At 39.4% G+C, this 15597-nt stretch overlaps 1 protein-coding gene across 1 annotated transcript in view; it reads left to right on the forward strand.

Moving 5' to 3' along the window:
- Positions 1-15363, forward strand: part of LOC108718546 (laminin subunit alpha-1) — a 111962-nt gene extending 96599 nt beyond the window's left edge. The window contains exons 53-63 of the mRNA XM_041566381.1: positions 247-417; positions 917-1068; positions 1436-1624; positions 1841-2039; positions 3639-3754; positions 3917-4106; positions 4849-5007; positions 10776-10929; positions 12483-12616; positions 14288-14510; positions 14710-15363. Coding sequence (XP_041422315.1) covers positions 247-417; positions 917-1068; positions 1436-1624; positions 1841-2039; positions 3639-3754; positions 3917-4106; positions 4849-5007; positions 10776-10929; positions 12483-12616; positions 14288-14510; positions 14710-14870 — 1848 coding nt within the window. The 3' untranslated portion in view covers positions 14871-15363. The remainder of the gene's footprint in view (positions 1-246; positions 418-916; positions 1069-1435; positions 1625-1840; positions 2040-3638; positions 3755-3916; positions 4107-4848; positions 5008-10775; positions 10930-12482; positions 12617-14287; positions 14511-14709) is intronic.
- The last annotated feature ends 234 nt before the right edge of the window (positions 15364-15597 follow it).

Raw genomic sequence — 15597 nt, forward strand, 5'->3', positions numbered from 1 at the left:
TTACTATTTGAAACTTATAAAAGCACACTGTAACTATACTGTTAATCAGCTGTGAAATGGATAATGTATTTAGTGTGATGATTATTTCTAAACTCATTTCACATTTCCTACATATCCCTTGTGATGGGACCTTCTCCAGTGATGTGCTCCTATTTGCATATCCCTATTACAGACTGTTCCTGCTGAAGCCTAGTACAAATCAATGGCACTAATTACAGTTCTTTGTGTCTGTTTTTTCCTTGGTAGCCAATTCGTAGCATTACTGTCTTAAATAATGGCTATGTGGAAATGTTGCCCATATCACTGTTGCCAGAATCAGAGATGATGGTATCATTTTCTACATTGAATGACACGGGAATTATCTTGGCTGGACTTGGCAAGGGGACAGAGAAACGCAGCCGAAGGCAAGCTCATCTGGTGAGTAATTGTGGGAAGTTTCAACATTATCTGAAACCCATTCAGTGTTTCTCTGTAGACGTAACTGGGTTTCTCAGAAAAATAGATCTGTTGGTTATGAAACATAGGGAATGCATGGAAGTGTAACTATTGGTTTTTAGTCATTCCATTGTTCCTCTAAATTGACTAAAAAATGGGCTGAAATGTTTTTTCAGTTGCACTTTTACACCACCTGACTTCCCCTTGCAGCATATTTTAAAGTAATTGGCAAAAATCGAATTCCCTTATTGTTCATTATTTTTATATTATGTAGAATGTACCACTAATCGCCGATCTCCCTAGTTCAAGATGTAATTTACCTAATTTATAGGTACAGTGGAGTTTGTCATTCCATGTCACTTGCATTGAAGATTAGTAAATGTGAAATCTCAGTGCTATCATTAAAGCACCTCCATTTTGGGGCCTCTAGTCAGAAACATCTATTTTGCCTTAATCTTCTATTTTTTTTTTTTAATTAAAGCCATTCTTTGCTATAATGCTCATCAATGGCCACGTTGAAGTACAAATCAATGCAGTGGATGGAGCCAGCACAAGAAAACTCCTGATTAAGTCTCCATCTGGAACATACAGCGATGGACAGGAACATTCTATTATTCTTATTCGCAACAAGAGGTACATTTTCTTCCATTGTGTGTGTGTGTGTGTGTATAATGCTTTTCAGGCCCTCTTGTCATTCATTCCCAGAATTTTATGTCCCACCAGCAAGATCTGCAGCTTTTTCTTGTTGGCATAAGTTTATTATCACAGAGAATATGGTAATTTGACTTGTCTCAAAGCCTCTACTGAGAAAGTGTATTTGTCAACATGGGTGTTCCCAGTAGTGAGCAGCATAGAGGACATTAATAGTGGCCTTTTAAATAGACATTATGAGGATATTTATTGATGGACCTTGCTTTATTTAGAGTCTGAATATTTTCCATTTACTGGTAGTCAATTTCATATCACATTTCTCTTGACCTGTTTTAATTTTTATTTTTAGACTTGTGAGTGTTCAGGTGGATGAGGGAAAGCCATCAGAAATAAAGCTGAATGGCCCATCTGCTGAATCAGTGGCTATAAATACGTCTAGCTTCTATGTTGGTGGAATGCCTTCTAAAGCGGGTGCCCCTATGCTGAGAATAAGTCAGTCGTTCTATGGATGCATTCGCAATGTGATCCTCAATATGGAGTAAGTATCAAAAAAGGGCAGTGACATATAATACTCTGTCCATTTGCATTTGGGGGGGAACAAGGCCTTAGGGGCACTGCCAATGCATTTGTTGGAATTATACGCAATGCAAATGCCGTACATGAATAGTAGTTGCACATGTGTGCCGCCATGTTGCTGCCCCCGCTGTATTTATTGTTATTTTAATGAATCATATTTGTTGTGTTGTTACACTAGGCAGATGGATTTCACAAAGGTGTTAATGTATGAGAACATTCACATGGACAGCTGCCTCCTGACTGAGAAACCTAAGCCCATTGTTCATGTGGAAGAACTGGAAGTGCAGCCAACACATATACCTGCCAGGCCTGTTACAGAAAGGAAAGTACCTGTGACTACAGTGCAGAAACCCCACATCACCAAAGCAAATAATAAAGTATGTGTATAAATACAACGTCTTTTCATATTGTTTGATTAACTGTTTAGATTTAAACATCAGTCTGTCTTTTGCTCATCTTTCCTCCTGCTCATCTTGCTCACAATACCATTTCATTAAGTCACCTTTCAAATCTCTTAAACTTTGATGCTAATTCTGGTTACACACAATATGATTCGGACATTCAAGATCACATAGGGGCAAATGTACTAAAGGGTGAAGTGACTAACGTGGGTGAGAATTCGCTAGTGTGACGTAATTTTGGTACTTCGGCGATTTACTAATGGGCGCTGGCGTCATTTCCCTAGCGAAGGAGTTAAACTCTAGCGGTACTTCGCTCCCTAACGCCTGGCGAATTTGCGCTCTGGCGAATGGACGTAACTATGCAAAATCACTAAGATGCGTATTTCACTGAACGTTACGTCTTGCGCCAGACTTGTCTTCGCCACCTTAGACCAGGCAAAGTGCAATAGAGTAGATAGGAGTTCCTAAAAAATAGTTGAAAAAAAACGCTAGTGTATTTTCCTTTTATTAGGGTGATAGGCTGAAAAAGAGCGTACATTTTTTTTGGGTAACCCGCTGCCCCCCTAACATATGGGACATAAACTATACACTGGGCTCATGTGTAGGGTATTATAACAACTTTATTTTATTAAGGTTTCCCGGGCTTGTGTAGTGTAATGTATTTGCTGCAACATATACGTCCATTCAACTTTAACTTCCAGCTGTATGCAAATTAGGCAACGCTAGCGTAACTTCGCTTCGCCTGACGCAGTAACGGTAGCACAACTTCACCAGCGTTCGGCGTCCTGGACACAACTTCGGATTTTAGTGAATTAGCTTTGTCCTGGTGATTCTACGCCTGGCGAAGTGTTTCGCTGTGAGCGAAGCTGTCCCTGGCAATTTTTTCTGAGATTAGTAAATTTGCCCCATAGGCTGGAATGTAATTAAAAGTCCCAGGCCTTATTTAAAATGGCGCCTATCCGAATGTTTAGCACTGCTCGCAATGTAAAATCAGTCACTGGAGAAAATTACATGTGCGTTTTCGCTCAGCAAAGGTTTAGCGTTAACACTTGCTCTGGAGTTTCATTAAATATTTTGTTGCTAAAAAGACTGTGTTTGCGAAAATGAATTACATACGCTGAGAAGGTTTGCAAAAGCCTTTATTCACAAACTTTGCTTTGAAGGTAGTCAAACATGGTCGATAACGTTCTCAAGCGTCTTTTTGCAGGTTTTTTGTGCTAGCGAAACATATTACATTCCCCCCATAGTTGCCTATATGACTATAGCAGCATAAGTTAGGGCAACTGGCAGTAGATGAAATGATTGGATTACTAGGGGCATATTAGAATGCATAAAAGGTTGAAGTTGGACTCTATATACCTGTGTATGACCATTCCATACCATTGTCTACTCACCCACCCATCTTCTCACCCACCCATCTTCTCACCCACCCATCTTCTCACCATCTTCTCACCCACCCATCTCCTTACCCATCAATTGCACCTGAATCAAGCTCTTTTTGTTTAATCAGAGAGACAATTGTCAACTGTAATGAATGCAGTGTTCCCATATAAAATACGTCTTTTTTTACTCAAGCCTGTACAGTGTGCTATGGAACCCCTGCCAGATCATGTGCCTGATGCACATCAGTTTGGACTTACTACTGGAAGCCACATTGTGCTGCCTTTTAACCAGTCTACAGTCAGAAGAAAGTAAGTATTGCTCACAGAACATATTAGTGTGTTGGTTTTTTCTATTTTATATTCTATAGTTTTTTGCATTACTAATATCATTGTAGTGGTTATTTGCCTGTGCTTCAGTAATGACCTATAAGTACTGTTCATGTTAATTATCAACTGCCTTTTGTCTATTAGGTTATCAGTTCAAATGACTCTAAGAACATTTGCCACCAGCGGCCTCATTTACTACATGGCTCACCAAAATCAGGTTGACTATGCTGCACTTCAGCTTGTTGAAGGAAAACTCTATTTCCTATTGGATACGGGAAAAGGACGTACTGTAACCTCTCATCCAGCTGATATCAGTGATGGGAAATGGCACACAGTATGTATAATTTTATTATTCATTTTATTTTGTATCAGTGTTCAAATGAATCCATCACTTTACCTTCATTCAATCACTAATAGTTTTAAGACTGGCGTTACACTGATTGCTCCCATTACTACACTAGTTAGGGTAAGAGACCAAGACATCGGTTGTCTAAAAAAAAGATGGCAGAAGAAGGGAGATTGGGTAAAAACATATTCAGTGCCAGTTAACCAGATAAAGGATATGCTGTGGGGCATGGGGGGAATCCGTTATCCAGAAACCCATTATCCAGAAAGCTCAGAATTACAGAATGGCAGTCTCCCATAGACTCCATTTTATCCAAATAATCCAAATTTTTTAAAATGATTTCCCTTTTCTCTGTAAAAATAAAACAGTACCTTGTACTTGATCCCAAATAAAATCTTCATTTCCTGCTATTTGTTGATAGTACAGGAAATGACCTATGGTGACAGATTTATGGTGGCCCTACATTCAGGCTACAGGCAACCAGACCAGGCTCTTTTCCATTCCTACTCTGTTTTTGGTTGGCTGCATCCAAATATTGTCATCCTGTACCCGTTCACCTGTCAGCCATATTATTTGCCGGCTTCTTGTAAAAGCTTAGATGATTCTAAAGAATGACTCATTTTCTATTTACTGTGCAATTTAAGAGGAGGAACACGACATACAGCACATGCTTTGGAAATAGCAGTATGTCAGCTGTGAGTTATATTTAATAGTTTCTGTTTCATTACAGGTGACAACTGAGTACATTAAAAGGAAAGGCACCATTACTGTTGATGGGCAAGAATCTGTATCAGCCAGTGCCCCAGGGGACAGTAGCACTCTAGATGTAGAAGGGAAGTTGTATCTTGGTGGGCTGCCATTGGATTATACAGCCAAGAACCTAGGAAATGTAAGTATCCTTCGTGCAATGCTTCACATATGGGACAGAGCAGAACAGGAATTTATGTAGGTGAAGGCTAAATATACTCACAACTATTCACTTGTGGCAATTGTCATGAGCATGTTCCTCCTCTGCTTTCTCTGCTCACCCACATGCTCTTTTCACTTTTCCTTGCATCATATTGTAATACTTGCAAATTAACTCATTGACTGACCTACAGCACCACTGCAGTTCATAACTTTTATTAAATGCCCATTATCTTGTTGATCATAAACTGTCCATGTGAGCAGAACTGGGAACTTCAGGGTTACCTATCCAACCGGCCATCCATCCTTTCCCTTTGCTGTTCTTTCCTAATTCCATATCTACATAGATTATTATATTTAAAAAAAAAAAAGCAGCCCTCATTTCACATACTTCACCTGACCCATATTTCCTTCTACTTGTTTGTGTATTAAATGAAGAACAGACTTTATTATTGCTCAATGTTGTTCATTCATCATCTATAAAATCTCAACTTGGAAGTCGGCACCCGCCCGCAACCCGGAAATGAGCGTGCAAGGTCGGCCTGAACCTGCCTGACCCGCAGGTATTGGGTCGGCCCGCACATCACTACTGCACAGTTCTCTTATTTCCTCCTGTTTCCCTCATTTACATATGCAAATTAGAGTTCGGATTCGGTTCTGTATTCTGCCAAATCCCGAATCCTTTGTGAAAGATTCAACCAAATCCAAGTGCCTGGCCGAAACCGAATCACACAACTTTTTGTCACACAAACAGTCAGACTTTTTCAGCACAGTTCTCTTTCTCTCTTGTTTCTAATAGAAGTTCCTAGGAGTCTATAAGGTAATATGGAAATCTCCACTCACATTGTCCCTATAGAAATGGCCCTTGGGCTTATAGATTGGCTGCATAACCCAACATGAAATAAAATGGCATTCCATGGCAGTGTTTAAGCAATAAGCTCTTCCTCTGGTTAGTCACAGTGAGTTGCTTTTCAGGCTCCGCTGAACACAAAGTAGATGATTTCCCTGTAATTGTGTGTTGCTCATAAGCTCTAATAACTTTACTGGTTTTCCCGCTGAAATGTTAAAACACTGCTCCTTTATAAAGGCATTTGTATGCCACCAATTGTCACTGAGATGTGGTAACGCTTACTGTAATATACTCTTTTACTAACTCAGTTTTGTTATTTCGACTACAGGTCTGTAGCATGAATAAACCTGAAAAGTGTTAAATCATTAACTTATTAACGTCAAATTCATTTCATTTGTTCTGCTGTTAATAGAAAGACTGATGAAAAAAACTTCAGATTCCCAGAATAGTCCATGCTGCTTTGAACTGGCCAAGCTGGAACAGTTAGCTTTTGAGTGGTCATTTTATGATTTACTGTAACAATGTCCTGCAAAGCTTTACCTGAAGTACTTTTAATTCATTAAATTAAAAGTATTTGCCTGTTTGTAGAAAGTCTTCACAATCTCTAACTAGAAATGTTGTTTTTAACTGGGCAAGCAGTAGCAGTTGGGAATAGAGACATCACTTCTTGATCTAGCATTTCAGTAATTTCTGTAATTTGGGAATTGATGAGAACAGGAAAGAAAGTATATAATGGAAGCTGTCTTGTTGAAGAAAACTGGTTTCTCTCAATAAAAGGGACCTTTACTAAAAAAAAAAAAAAACTATCCGGTTTTCTTAATAAAATACAGTCAGACATACTTTTATTCAAGCTGGTGCTTGTCTATCGCAGATTATCACAATAAACCATGAGACCAATATCCACCTCAAAGGGACAAGACACAGAGTTGTAGTATTTATTGAAAAGCAAAAACCGAACCAAATGACTAGAATGTGGAGCAATTCTATTACGCAGTATGGAGAGTTTTCAGGTCTCTGCAACAGTCTTGTGTGTGCAGTATTATAAAAAGAATAATACTGTATGTTATTCTGAGAAAGGGAGGTGTAACACCAAACTCTCCAGGCAGGGCCGGACTGGGAGTAAAAAGCAGCCCGGGCAAAAAAAATTAAAGCAGCCCACATGTAAACACACAATGGTTTTGTACTCATTCACACATATATTGGGGTAAAACTGCAAAAATTATGTGCATAAAGAGCTGCCTTTCTCACTTAACTGTACTTAATGTAAAATATTACAGTCATTAACTAACTATTATTATTACATTATAGTACAGTAACATATTTTTTACTGGCACCACACAAATCTAATGTGTCCTTATTAACCATTTTGTTGATTTGCCATTTATTGACAAGGAGTCACCATCTCTCCCTACTATACCTGCTATCCCACAGTCACACTCCCTTCCCAGAGACTATTATCCACTGTTACTATAGACACCATCTCTCCCTACTATACCTGCTATCCCACAGTCACACTCCCTTCCCAGAGACTATTATCCACTGTTACTATAGACACCATCTCTCCCTACTATACCTGCTATCCCACAGTCACACTCCCTTCCCAGAGACTATTATCCACTGTTACTATAGGCACCATCTCTCCCTACTATACCTGCTATCCCACAGTCACACTCCCTTCCCAGAGACTATTATCCACTGTTACTATAGGCACCATCTCTCCCTACTATACCTGCTATCCCACAGTCACACTCCCTTCCCAGAGACTATTATCCACTGTTACTATAGGCACCATCTCTCCCTACTATACCTGCTATCCCACAGTCACACTCCCTTCCCAGAGACTATTATCCACTGTTACTATAGACACCATCTCGCCCTACTATACCTGCTATCCCACAGTCACACTCCCTTCCCAGAGACTATTATCCACTGTTACTATAGACACCATCTCTCCCTACTATACCTGCTATCCCACAGTCACACTCCCTTCCCAGAGACTATTATCCACTGTTACTATAGGCACCATCTCTCCCTACTAAAATATTCAGAAGGCTTGGGACTTGTGGTTTTCTAGATAACAGATCTTTCTGTAATTTGGATCATCATACATAAAGTCTACTAGAAAATGTTACTGGCTCTTTAAATTTGGGGGGCCCCGCCAAAGTTGCCCCAATTGGGCCCCGCAGTTGGTAAGACCGGCCCTGACTGGTCCTTTAACTGTAAACAATAGCAATTTGTTGTTTTCCGATGTGCCTCTTTTAAAACTTTCTAAAACGTTTATGCTTGTATATTGTGCATTTTGACCATTCAGTTGGATGAATATGACAGATCATGCAGCATGTCAGTCAATAAGATCCTTGCACAGCATGCAGTCCTATTCTCTTTTAGGCTGGCAAATACCCAGTGCATACAACAATGGAGATCATCAACTTCATTTTGAATCAATCATCTGCCAAAAAGCAACACACACACATATATATATATATATATATATATATATATATATATATATATATATATATATATATTAGTAATACATGAGTAATACAATGTATAGCAGGTAACATTAATAACCAGACCACATTTTTTATTTTTGTTCATCATGGCCCAGCTTATACTATTCCTAACGTGCAAATTGTTGGAACTGCAATGTGTGACATTTTTCCATCTGATTGCTGATTCAAGCTAACTAATTGAGTCTGTTCTTTTAAACATGAACTTATTGACAGTGAGTTTGATATTTTGCTTGTTTACATGTGATATAAAGCTAGGTAAATTATGTAATATAATGGCATCAAATGTGACATTCGTGGCATAAAATAAAACATTATCCTTTGCCTTTTCAGTGACTGTGTAATGCAGTGAAACAGACCTTTCTGCTGTGCTGTCTCTTGTTGTACTTCTCCTAATAATCAGCTCTCTGCTGGCAGGCTGCAAACAGCAGACCGTTTCTAATTGAGGCTCACTCTGCAATCCACTAATCATGTCTGCTGTCTGCAGCCTGCAGACTTGCCGGCAGAGAGCGGATTATTAGGAGAAATACAACAGGAGACAGCACGGCTGCAGAGAGGTCTGTTTTACTGCTCCACACAGTCAGGGAAAAGGGCGAGGGAAGGGGACTTGCAGGGGCAGTTGACTCCCGGACAGAGCGGCCCACTTAATAAGAAACAGAGCGGCCCCTCGGGCAATTGCCCGTATTGGCACATTGTCAGTCCGGGCCTGTCTCCAGGCAGGACTGCCAAATGTTCTGCTTTTATACGTGTAGCAGCATCTCCCTGGTCTTCACACAAACAGACTCCCTTGATTATTAGTATCTGCCTCTAATTACCTTCTTCACTGATATAGAATCAATATGACTAAGTACCTTAAAGGGATTCTGTCATGGGAAAACGTGTTTTTTTTCTTCAGAACACATCAGTTAATAGTGCTACTCCAGCAGAATTCTGCACTGAAATCCAATTCTCAAAAGAGCAGATATTTTGATATTCAATTTTGAAACCTGACATGGGGCTAGAGATATTGTCAGTTTCCCAGCTGCCCCCAGTCATGCGACTTGTGCCTGCACTTTAAGATGGAACTACTTTCTGGCAGGCTGTTATTTCTCCTACTTAATGTAACTGAATCAGTCTCAGTGGGACTTGACTTTTACTATTGAGTGTTGTTTTTAGATCTACCAGGTAGCTGTTATCTTGTGTTAGGGAGCTGCTATCTGGTTAATTTCCCATTATTCTATTGTTATGCTGCTGGGGGGGGAGTTGGATATCACTCCAATTTGCAGTACAGCGGTAAAAAGTGACTAAAGTTTATCAGAGCACAAGTCACATGACTGGGGGCAGCTGGGAAACTGACAATATGTCTAGTCCCATGTCAGATTTCAAAACTGAATATAAAAAAAAAATCTGTTTGCTCCTTTGAAAGATGGATTTCAGTGCAGAATTCTGCTGGAGCAGCACTATTAAATGATGCGTTTTGAAAAAAACACGTTTTCCCATGACAGTATCCCTTTAATATGTGTCACGGAATTCCAAGGTGATTTCTCATATCCTTATGTTTGAAATCGGCATAAAGTGTTAGGTCAGGAGCTTAATAAAGATGTGAAGAGCTAAATGCTGAAGTCATACTAATTTTCATTGTATTTATCTTTCCAGCTTCTTTGTAAAGTGGGTCTTCTGGTCGGGCTTTAGTGGGGAAAAACGTTTTTATTTTTTCAACCCTGATGCCACAAATAACCTGAATCGGAAAATCTGCCATTGCAGACCATGTTTAAGTCAATGCGAGACATCCCTATACCAATTTGAAGATATCATGGTCTGCGCTGGGTTTAGCCTGATAATCCTAAAAATTTGAGTTTTTTTGGGCAAAAACTCAAGTGATTTGTGAGAAAAGTAAAAAAAAATCATACGATTCAAGTTTTCGTTCAGTTTTATCAAGTTTTTCCCCAATCCGAGTTATTTTAGTGACTTTTTTAATGAAAAGCATGGATGGGAGTTTGGTCAAACTTTTTTTTTTCATTGAAGAATGAGATAAAATCGGATTTTAGTAAATAACCCCCTAAGTGTTCCTTTGCAGTGGGTTGAATGATTGCATTGGTCACGTGCACTTTAGTATTATGCTCACGAAATTCAGTTCAAATACAAGTTGAGTTCTCTGAACTTCTTGTTGCTATGTATGTCTCTGGAGAGTAGATGTCGCCCACCCCAGCATTTCAGCTGGTGCGCAGGGCAGATCACTAAGTGGCAGGTCCTCGTGGTTCATAAAATAATGAGAGGGGGAATAATGCAGCCAGCAGTTCACAGGGTATAGATTGTGATTGTGCTTGTATAGGTCTAGTACCTTAGCAGTAAACTAAAGGAATTTGTATTGGATGTTTTTAGCATTCTCATATTGTATTTTTCATTCAGGTCACTCACAGCATCCCAGCATGCATCAGCAATGTTATGATAAACAGCAAGCAGCTACAGAAAGATAATGCCATTTCCATCCATGCTGTGAAGAAATGCTATGCGCTAGCACAAAAGGGAACTCACTTTGAAGGAACAGGATATGCTGCTCTAGGTAATTATCTGACAGTAAGATCATTGTTATGTTTTGCTGCAAAACACTTAGGCCCTGGCTTCTCCAAACTATTAAAGGAGACATAGAGGACAAATGAAACCCCCCTAATTTTGTAGACAATAGTGTATACTGTATGGAGCTGGTTTTAGTTTTGACTGTAAGATCCCCATAGATGTTCTCTGGTCCTTGTTTTAAATGAAGGGTGGGCGTGTCCCTGCCAGAAGCACAGTAGTCGGCCAATCACAGCCCTGCAGTCACACAAGCAAAGACAGGCTTCAATTCCCCATCAGGTCAGCCAAGCTGCTGATTGGTTTCTATCCTACAGTGCAGTTACTGAGTGCTGCATGCTCCCCTGCATAGCCTGGGAAAGGAGGCAGCAGGAAGTGGAACAGCTGGGCGGGACTTGTAGAGTTTTTGCAAAAAATGTCAATAAAGTAATCAGAAACACAACTTCTTAAAGTACATTCCTTCTATATCTATATCTAGTTATTCTTGTTTTTTACATTTTATATCTCTTTTAAAATGAAGGCCTGAGGCACAGCAATATTTAGGCATTTTGCATCACCTCAAACATGAGGTCACAAATGCCTGGAATTGTCCCCTGCAACCCCCCCATTTCTTCCAGCATATCCTTATGTTTGGAAACATTGAGTAGGCAAAGGGGCAAAATGTGCTGCTTGAAATGGACAGATAAGGATAGATATTTGTCAGCTATTGTTAATTCAGCTGATTACCCTGTGAATGTTTCCAAAACTAACCTCCTCATTATGATACACTTTTATTTAATAGGGTGTTTACCCAGATCACAGGTTTAAAAAAGGATACTTGATGTTATTTAAGGAGCAGTAACACCTGGAATAAAATTACACTAAAAGTATTTAAATAAAAGGGCTCAGTTAGAATGGGGGCAGATGCACAACACCAGGTTTTTTCCCACAATGCACCTTGCCGCCACCTGGCACTCCAGTGTCCCTGACCTTAGTGAAAGAATCTAATCCTTCTCCTGTAAATGTGGGGTGTCACTACCCTGTGGCAGTTGAATGAATTTCCTCAAGTTATGGGCCATTCATGTGTCGATCAATGTGTTCGAATCATCTGTTAAAAAATGCTCAGGTTCCAAAATTGAAACACAATGTCAGGAGCAACACCTTTCCAGTAGGAGGGAGAAAGTGCATTTATGGTTTATTTGACATGACCCATGGGATCATTGATGTCAATCCCAGAGTCAAATGCCCTGCCATAGCATTTCATTTATGTTTCTACAACTGCTCCAAGATCTGCTGCTTGAATCATGCCTAGGATACGACAGACAAAAGTCTGACTCTATATGGGAGTTACAAAATATGTGGCACCCAGGATATTGTGTCCAGTGGATGAGAAGAAACGGGGGCAGTGGACTGTAAAAAATGTAAAAAAAAAAAAATGACATTCTTTTTATTACAAAGATTAAGAGACATACAAAACCAAGAGAAAACTGCTTTGATTTGAAATATACATTTTTTGATTGCAGTAATAATATTTTTGACATGTCAAAAAAAAAATTTTCCCGACAGTTAAGGAAGGTTACAAGGTTCGATCGGACGTGAACATCAGCTTAGAGTTCCGCACTGCTGCTATGAATGGTGTTCTTCTCGGTATTAGTAGCGCCAAAGTTGATGCCGTTGGTTTGGAGATTGTAAATGGAAAGGTATGTTTCTTTTTACCCTTTAATTATTTTCACCACATCACTAAACACCATATATATATATATATATATATATATATATATATATATATATATTTACCTACAGTTGACTAAACTACTTCTTATAATGCCACGTTTTTCCATGTGTTAGTCTCCATTCATTTACTCTGATTCATGGCTCTATGTCACATAACTAAATCAGCAAAACTTAAAAATAAAATATATGGGGGTTATTTATCAAAATCCAAGAATATCTCATTATTTTCTGAAATCTACTCCAACCAAATCTGCATGGGCTATTTCCCCTTATTTATCAATACATTTTCCTGAAAAAAAATCAAATCGTACAAATTTTACTGATTTTCTACCCAAAAACTTAAATAGGCAGGTCTGAGATGCTTGATTTTTGGATGCAGACTTTTTCCATCCTCAGGGTATAATAAATCCCTACAAATTAGAGGGGTTTTTTTTCACTAAAAATTCAGGTATTATAGTCAACACAACTCAAATTTAAAAAATTTTTGGCATTCGGACTTAATAACCCTCATAAATACAACCTTGGCAGGTCTGAGATGCTGGATTTTCAGATTTGGACTTTTTCCATCCTTGGGGTAAAATAAATCTAAAATACTTTTTTGTGTGGGTAACTTCTTAAAGGGATACTGTCATGGGAAAACATGTTTTTCTCAAAATGCATCATTTAATAGTGCTGCTCCAGCAGACTTCTGCACTGAAATCTGTTTTTCAAAAGAGCAAACATATTTTTCTATATTTAATTTTGAAATCTGACATGATGTCAGTTTCCCAGGTGCCCCTAGTCATGGGACTTGTGCTCTGATAAACTTCAGTCACTCTTTCAGTCACTTTTTACTGCTGCACTGCAAGTTGGAGCAATATAACCCCCCTCCCTTCACCCCCCACCGCCCCCACAGAAGCCCATCAGCAGATCAATGGGAAGGTAATCAGATAACAGCTCCCTGGTAGATATAAGAACAGCCCTCAATAGTAAAAATCCATGTCCCATTGCCAGGGGTGCTTCACCAATGAGGCAAGTTGAGGCTGTCGCCTCAGGCAGCAGCGCCCCACTAGGTACCAGGGGCAGCAAAAATGCTGCTCCTGGTACTTTAAGAGCAAATTTCCGGGGGAGGGGGGGCAGCAGCAACGGCTGTTGCCTCAGGCGGCGGAGGGGCCAGGATCGCCCCTGCCCATTGCGACACATTCAGTTACATTGAGTAGGAGAAAAAATAGCCTGTCAGAAAGCAGTTCCTTAGTGCAGCACTGGCTCTTTCTGAAAGCACATGACCAGGCAAAATGACCTGAAATGGCTGCCTACACACCATATTACAAAAAAAAAATACACTTTCTGGGTTAGGAATGAAATTTTTCATGGTAGAGTTAATTATCTGCAGTGTAAACAGTGTAATTTAGAAATAAAATCTACATCGTAAAAATCATGACAGAGTCCCTTTAAAATGAATAACATTTTAGGAGTTTACTTTTCCCTGGGGTGCAAGTGCTAGAACTCTAGGGTAGGCAACAGCATGCCCCTTAGTGCTCACCTAAGAAGAATTTGGACATTTGGAGGCTCTTCTTTATACTTAATTCCAACAATGTCTTATTTTTCTGCAACCATTTTAGTTAACCCAGGGCCCTGTATGTTTTCACTCTTTCCAGATTTACTTTCACGTCAACAATGGTGCTGGTAGAATAACAGCCGTTTACACTCCTGAAAACAGCAGCCCCTTGTGTGACGGGAAGTGGCACAAAATTCAGGCCAATAAAATAAAACATCAGATTGTCCTCACTGTGGATGGGACCTCAGTTCAGGCGGAAAGCCCTAATGTACAGTCTACCTCTGCCGACACCAACAACCCAGTTTATGTTGGGGGATACCCAGGTAAGAAATTAAAAAAAACACAATCGAGAAACGCAACAAATAAACAACGAAGACTAATTGCCGATTATATTAGAATACAACAATGTGCTTCATAGTAGAGCTTCAGATGAACTATCCCATTAACCACTGCTGGTGGAACTTCATGTGAACATGTTGTGGTTGCTTTAACATGAAAGTGTTTCTTCCTCTTGTTCTGCAGCCGACGTGAAGCAAAACTGCTTGACTAGCCAGACTTCATTCCATGGCTGCATAAGGAACATGAAGCTTGTGAAGGGCACGCAGATGGAGGCTAATGACTTCAGCAAAGCCTTTGAGATGCGCGGCGTCATCCCTCATTCCTGCCCTGGGACAGAGCCATGAACACAAGATATATCACCTAATTTATACATAAAAGGAGCATATTCATCAAACACATGAGATAATCTATATTCATACTCTGTTATTTAAGGAAACCCACTCATCACACAGAGTGTCACTTTAGACACTGATGTATTACCCATACAATAACAGAGCATGAAGCGGTTTAATATAACCCATTAGAGAAATAGACCTTTTATTGTCTGATGCAAAAAAACATTCCAGGACATCTCCATTCCACTTAACATGTACATCTCAGGAATACAATATTTAGACAAACAAATCTGCAATTATGTTGGAAATAAAGGACAGGTACAACAAAATACCTCCAGTAGGATATTGATAGCATTACATTGGGTATTTTATTTAAATGTTTATTCCTTGTTTACTGCTGGATTCTGCCAAATACTTGGCAGTGTTTTGATTCAAAATTATCAGTGTTAACTGTTTCTAAGATGTCAAATTCAAATCCAGTTCAATAAAAACCTTTGATTTATTTTATGGCATAAAGTTGTTGTTATTAAAGGAGAAGGAAAGCTACCGAAGCAGTTTATTGCCAACAGATTAGCCACAATAGTGCAAGCTATAAGACTATATTTATTCTGCAGAATGCTTTACCATACCTGCGTAAACAGCTCTAGAAGCTCTCTCTGTTTGTTTAGGATAGCAGCTGCCATATTAGCTTGGTGTGACATCACTTCCTGCCTAAATCTCTCCCTGCTCACTCAAA

The sequence above is a fragment of the Xenopus laevis genome, chromosome 6L (genome assembly GCF_017654675.1).
Source record: "Xenopus laevis strain J_2021 chromosome 6L, Xenopus_laevis_v10.1, whole genome shotgun sequence".
NCBI lineage: Eukaryota > Metazoa > Chordata > Amphibia > Anura > Pipidae > Xenopus > Xenopus laevis.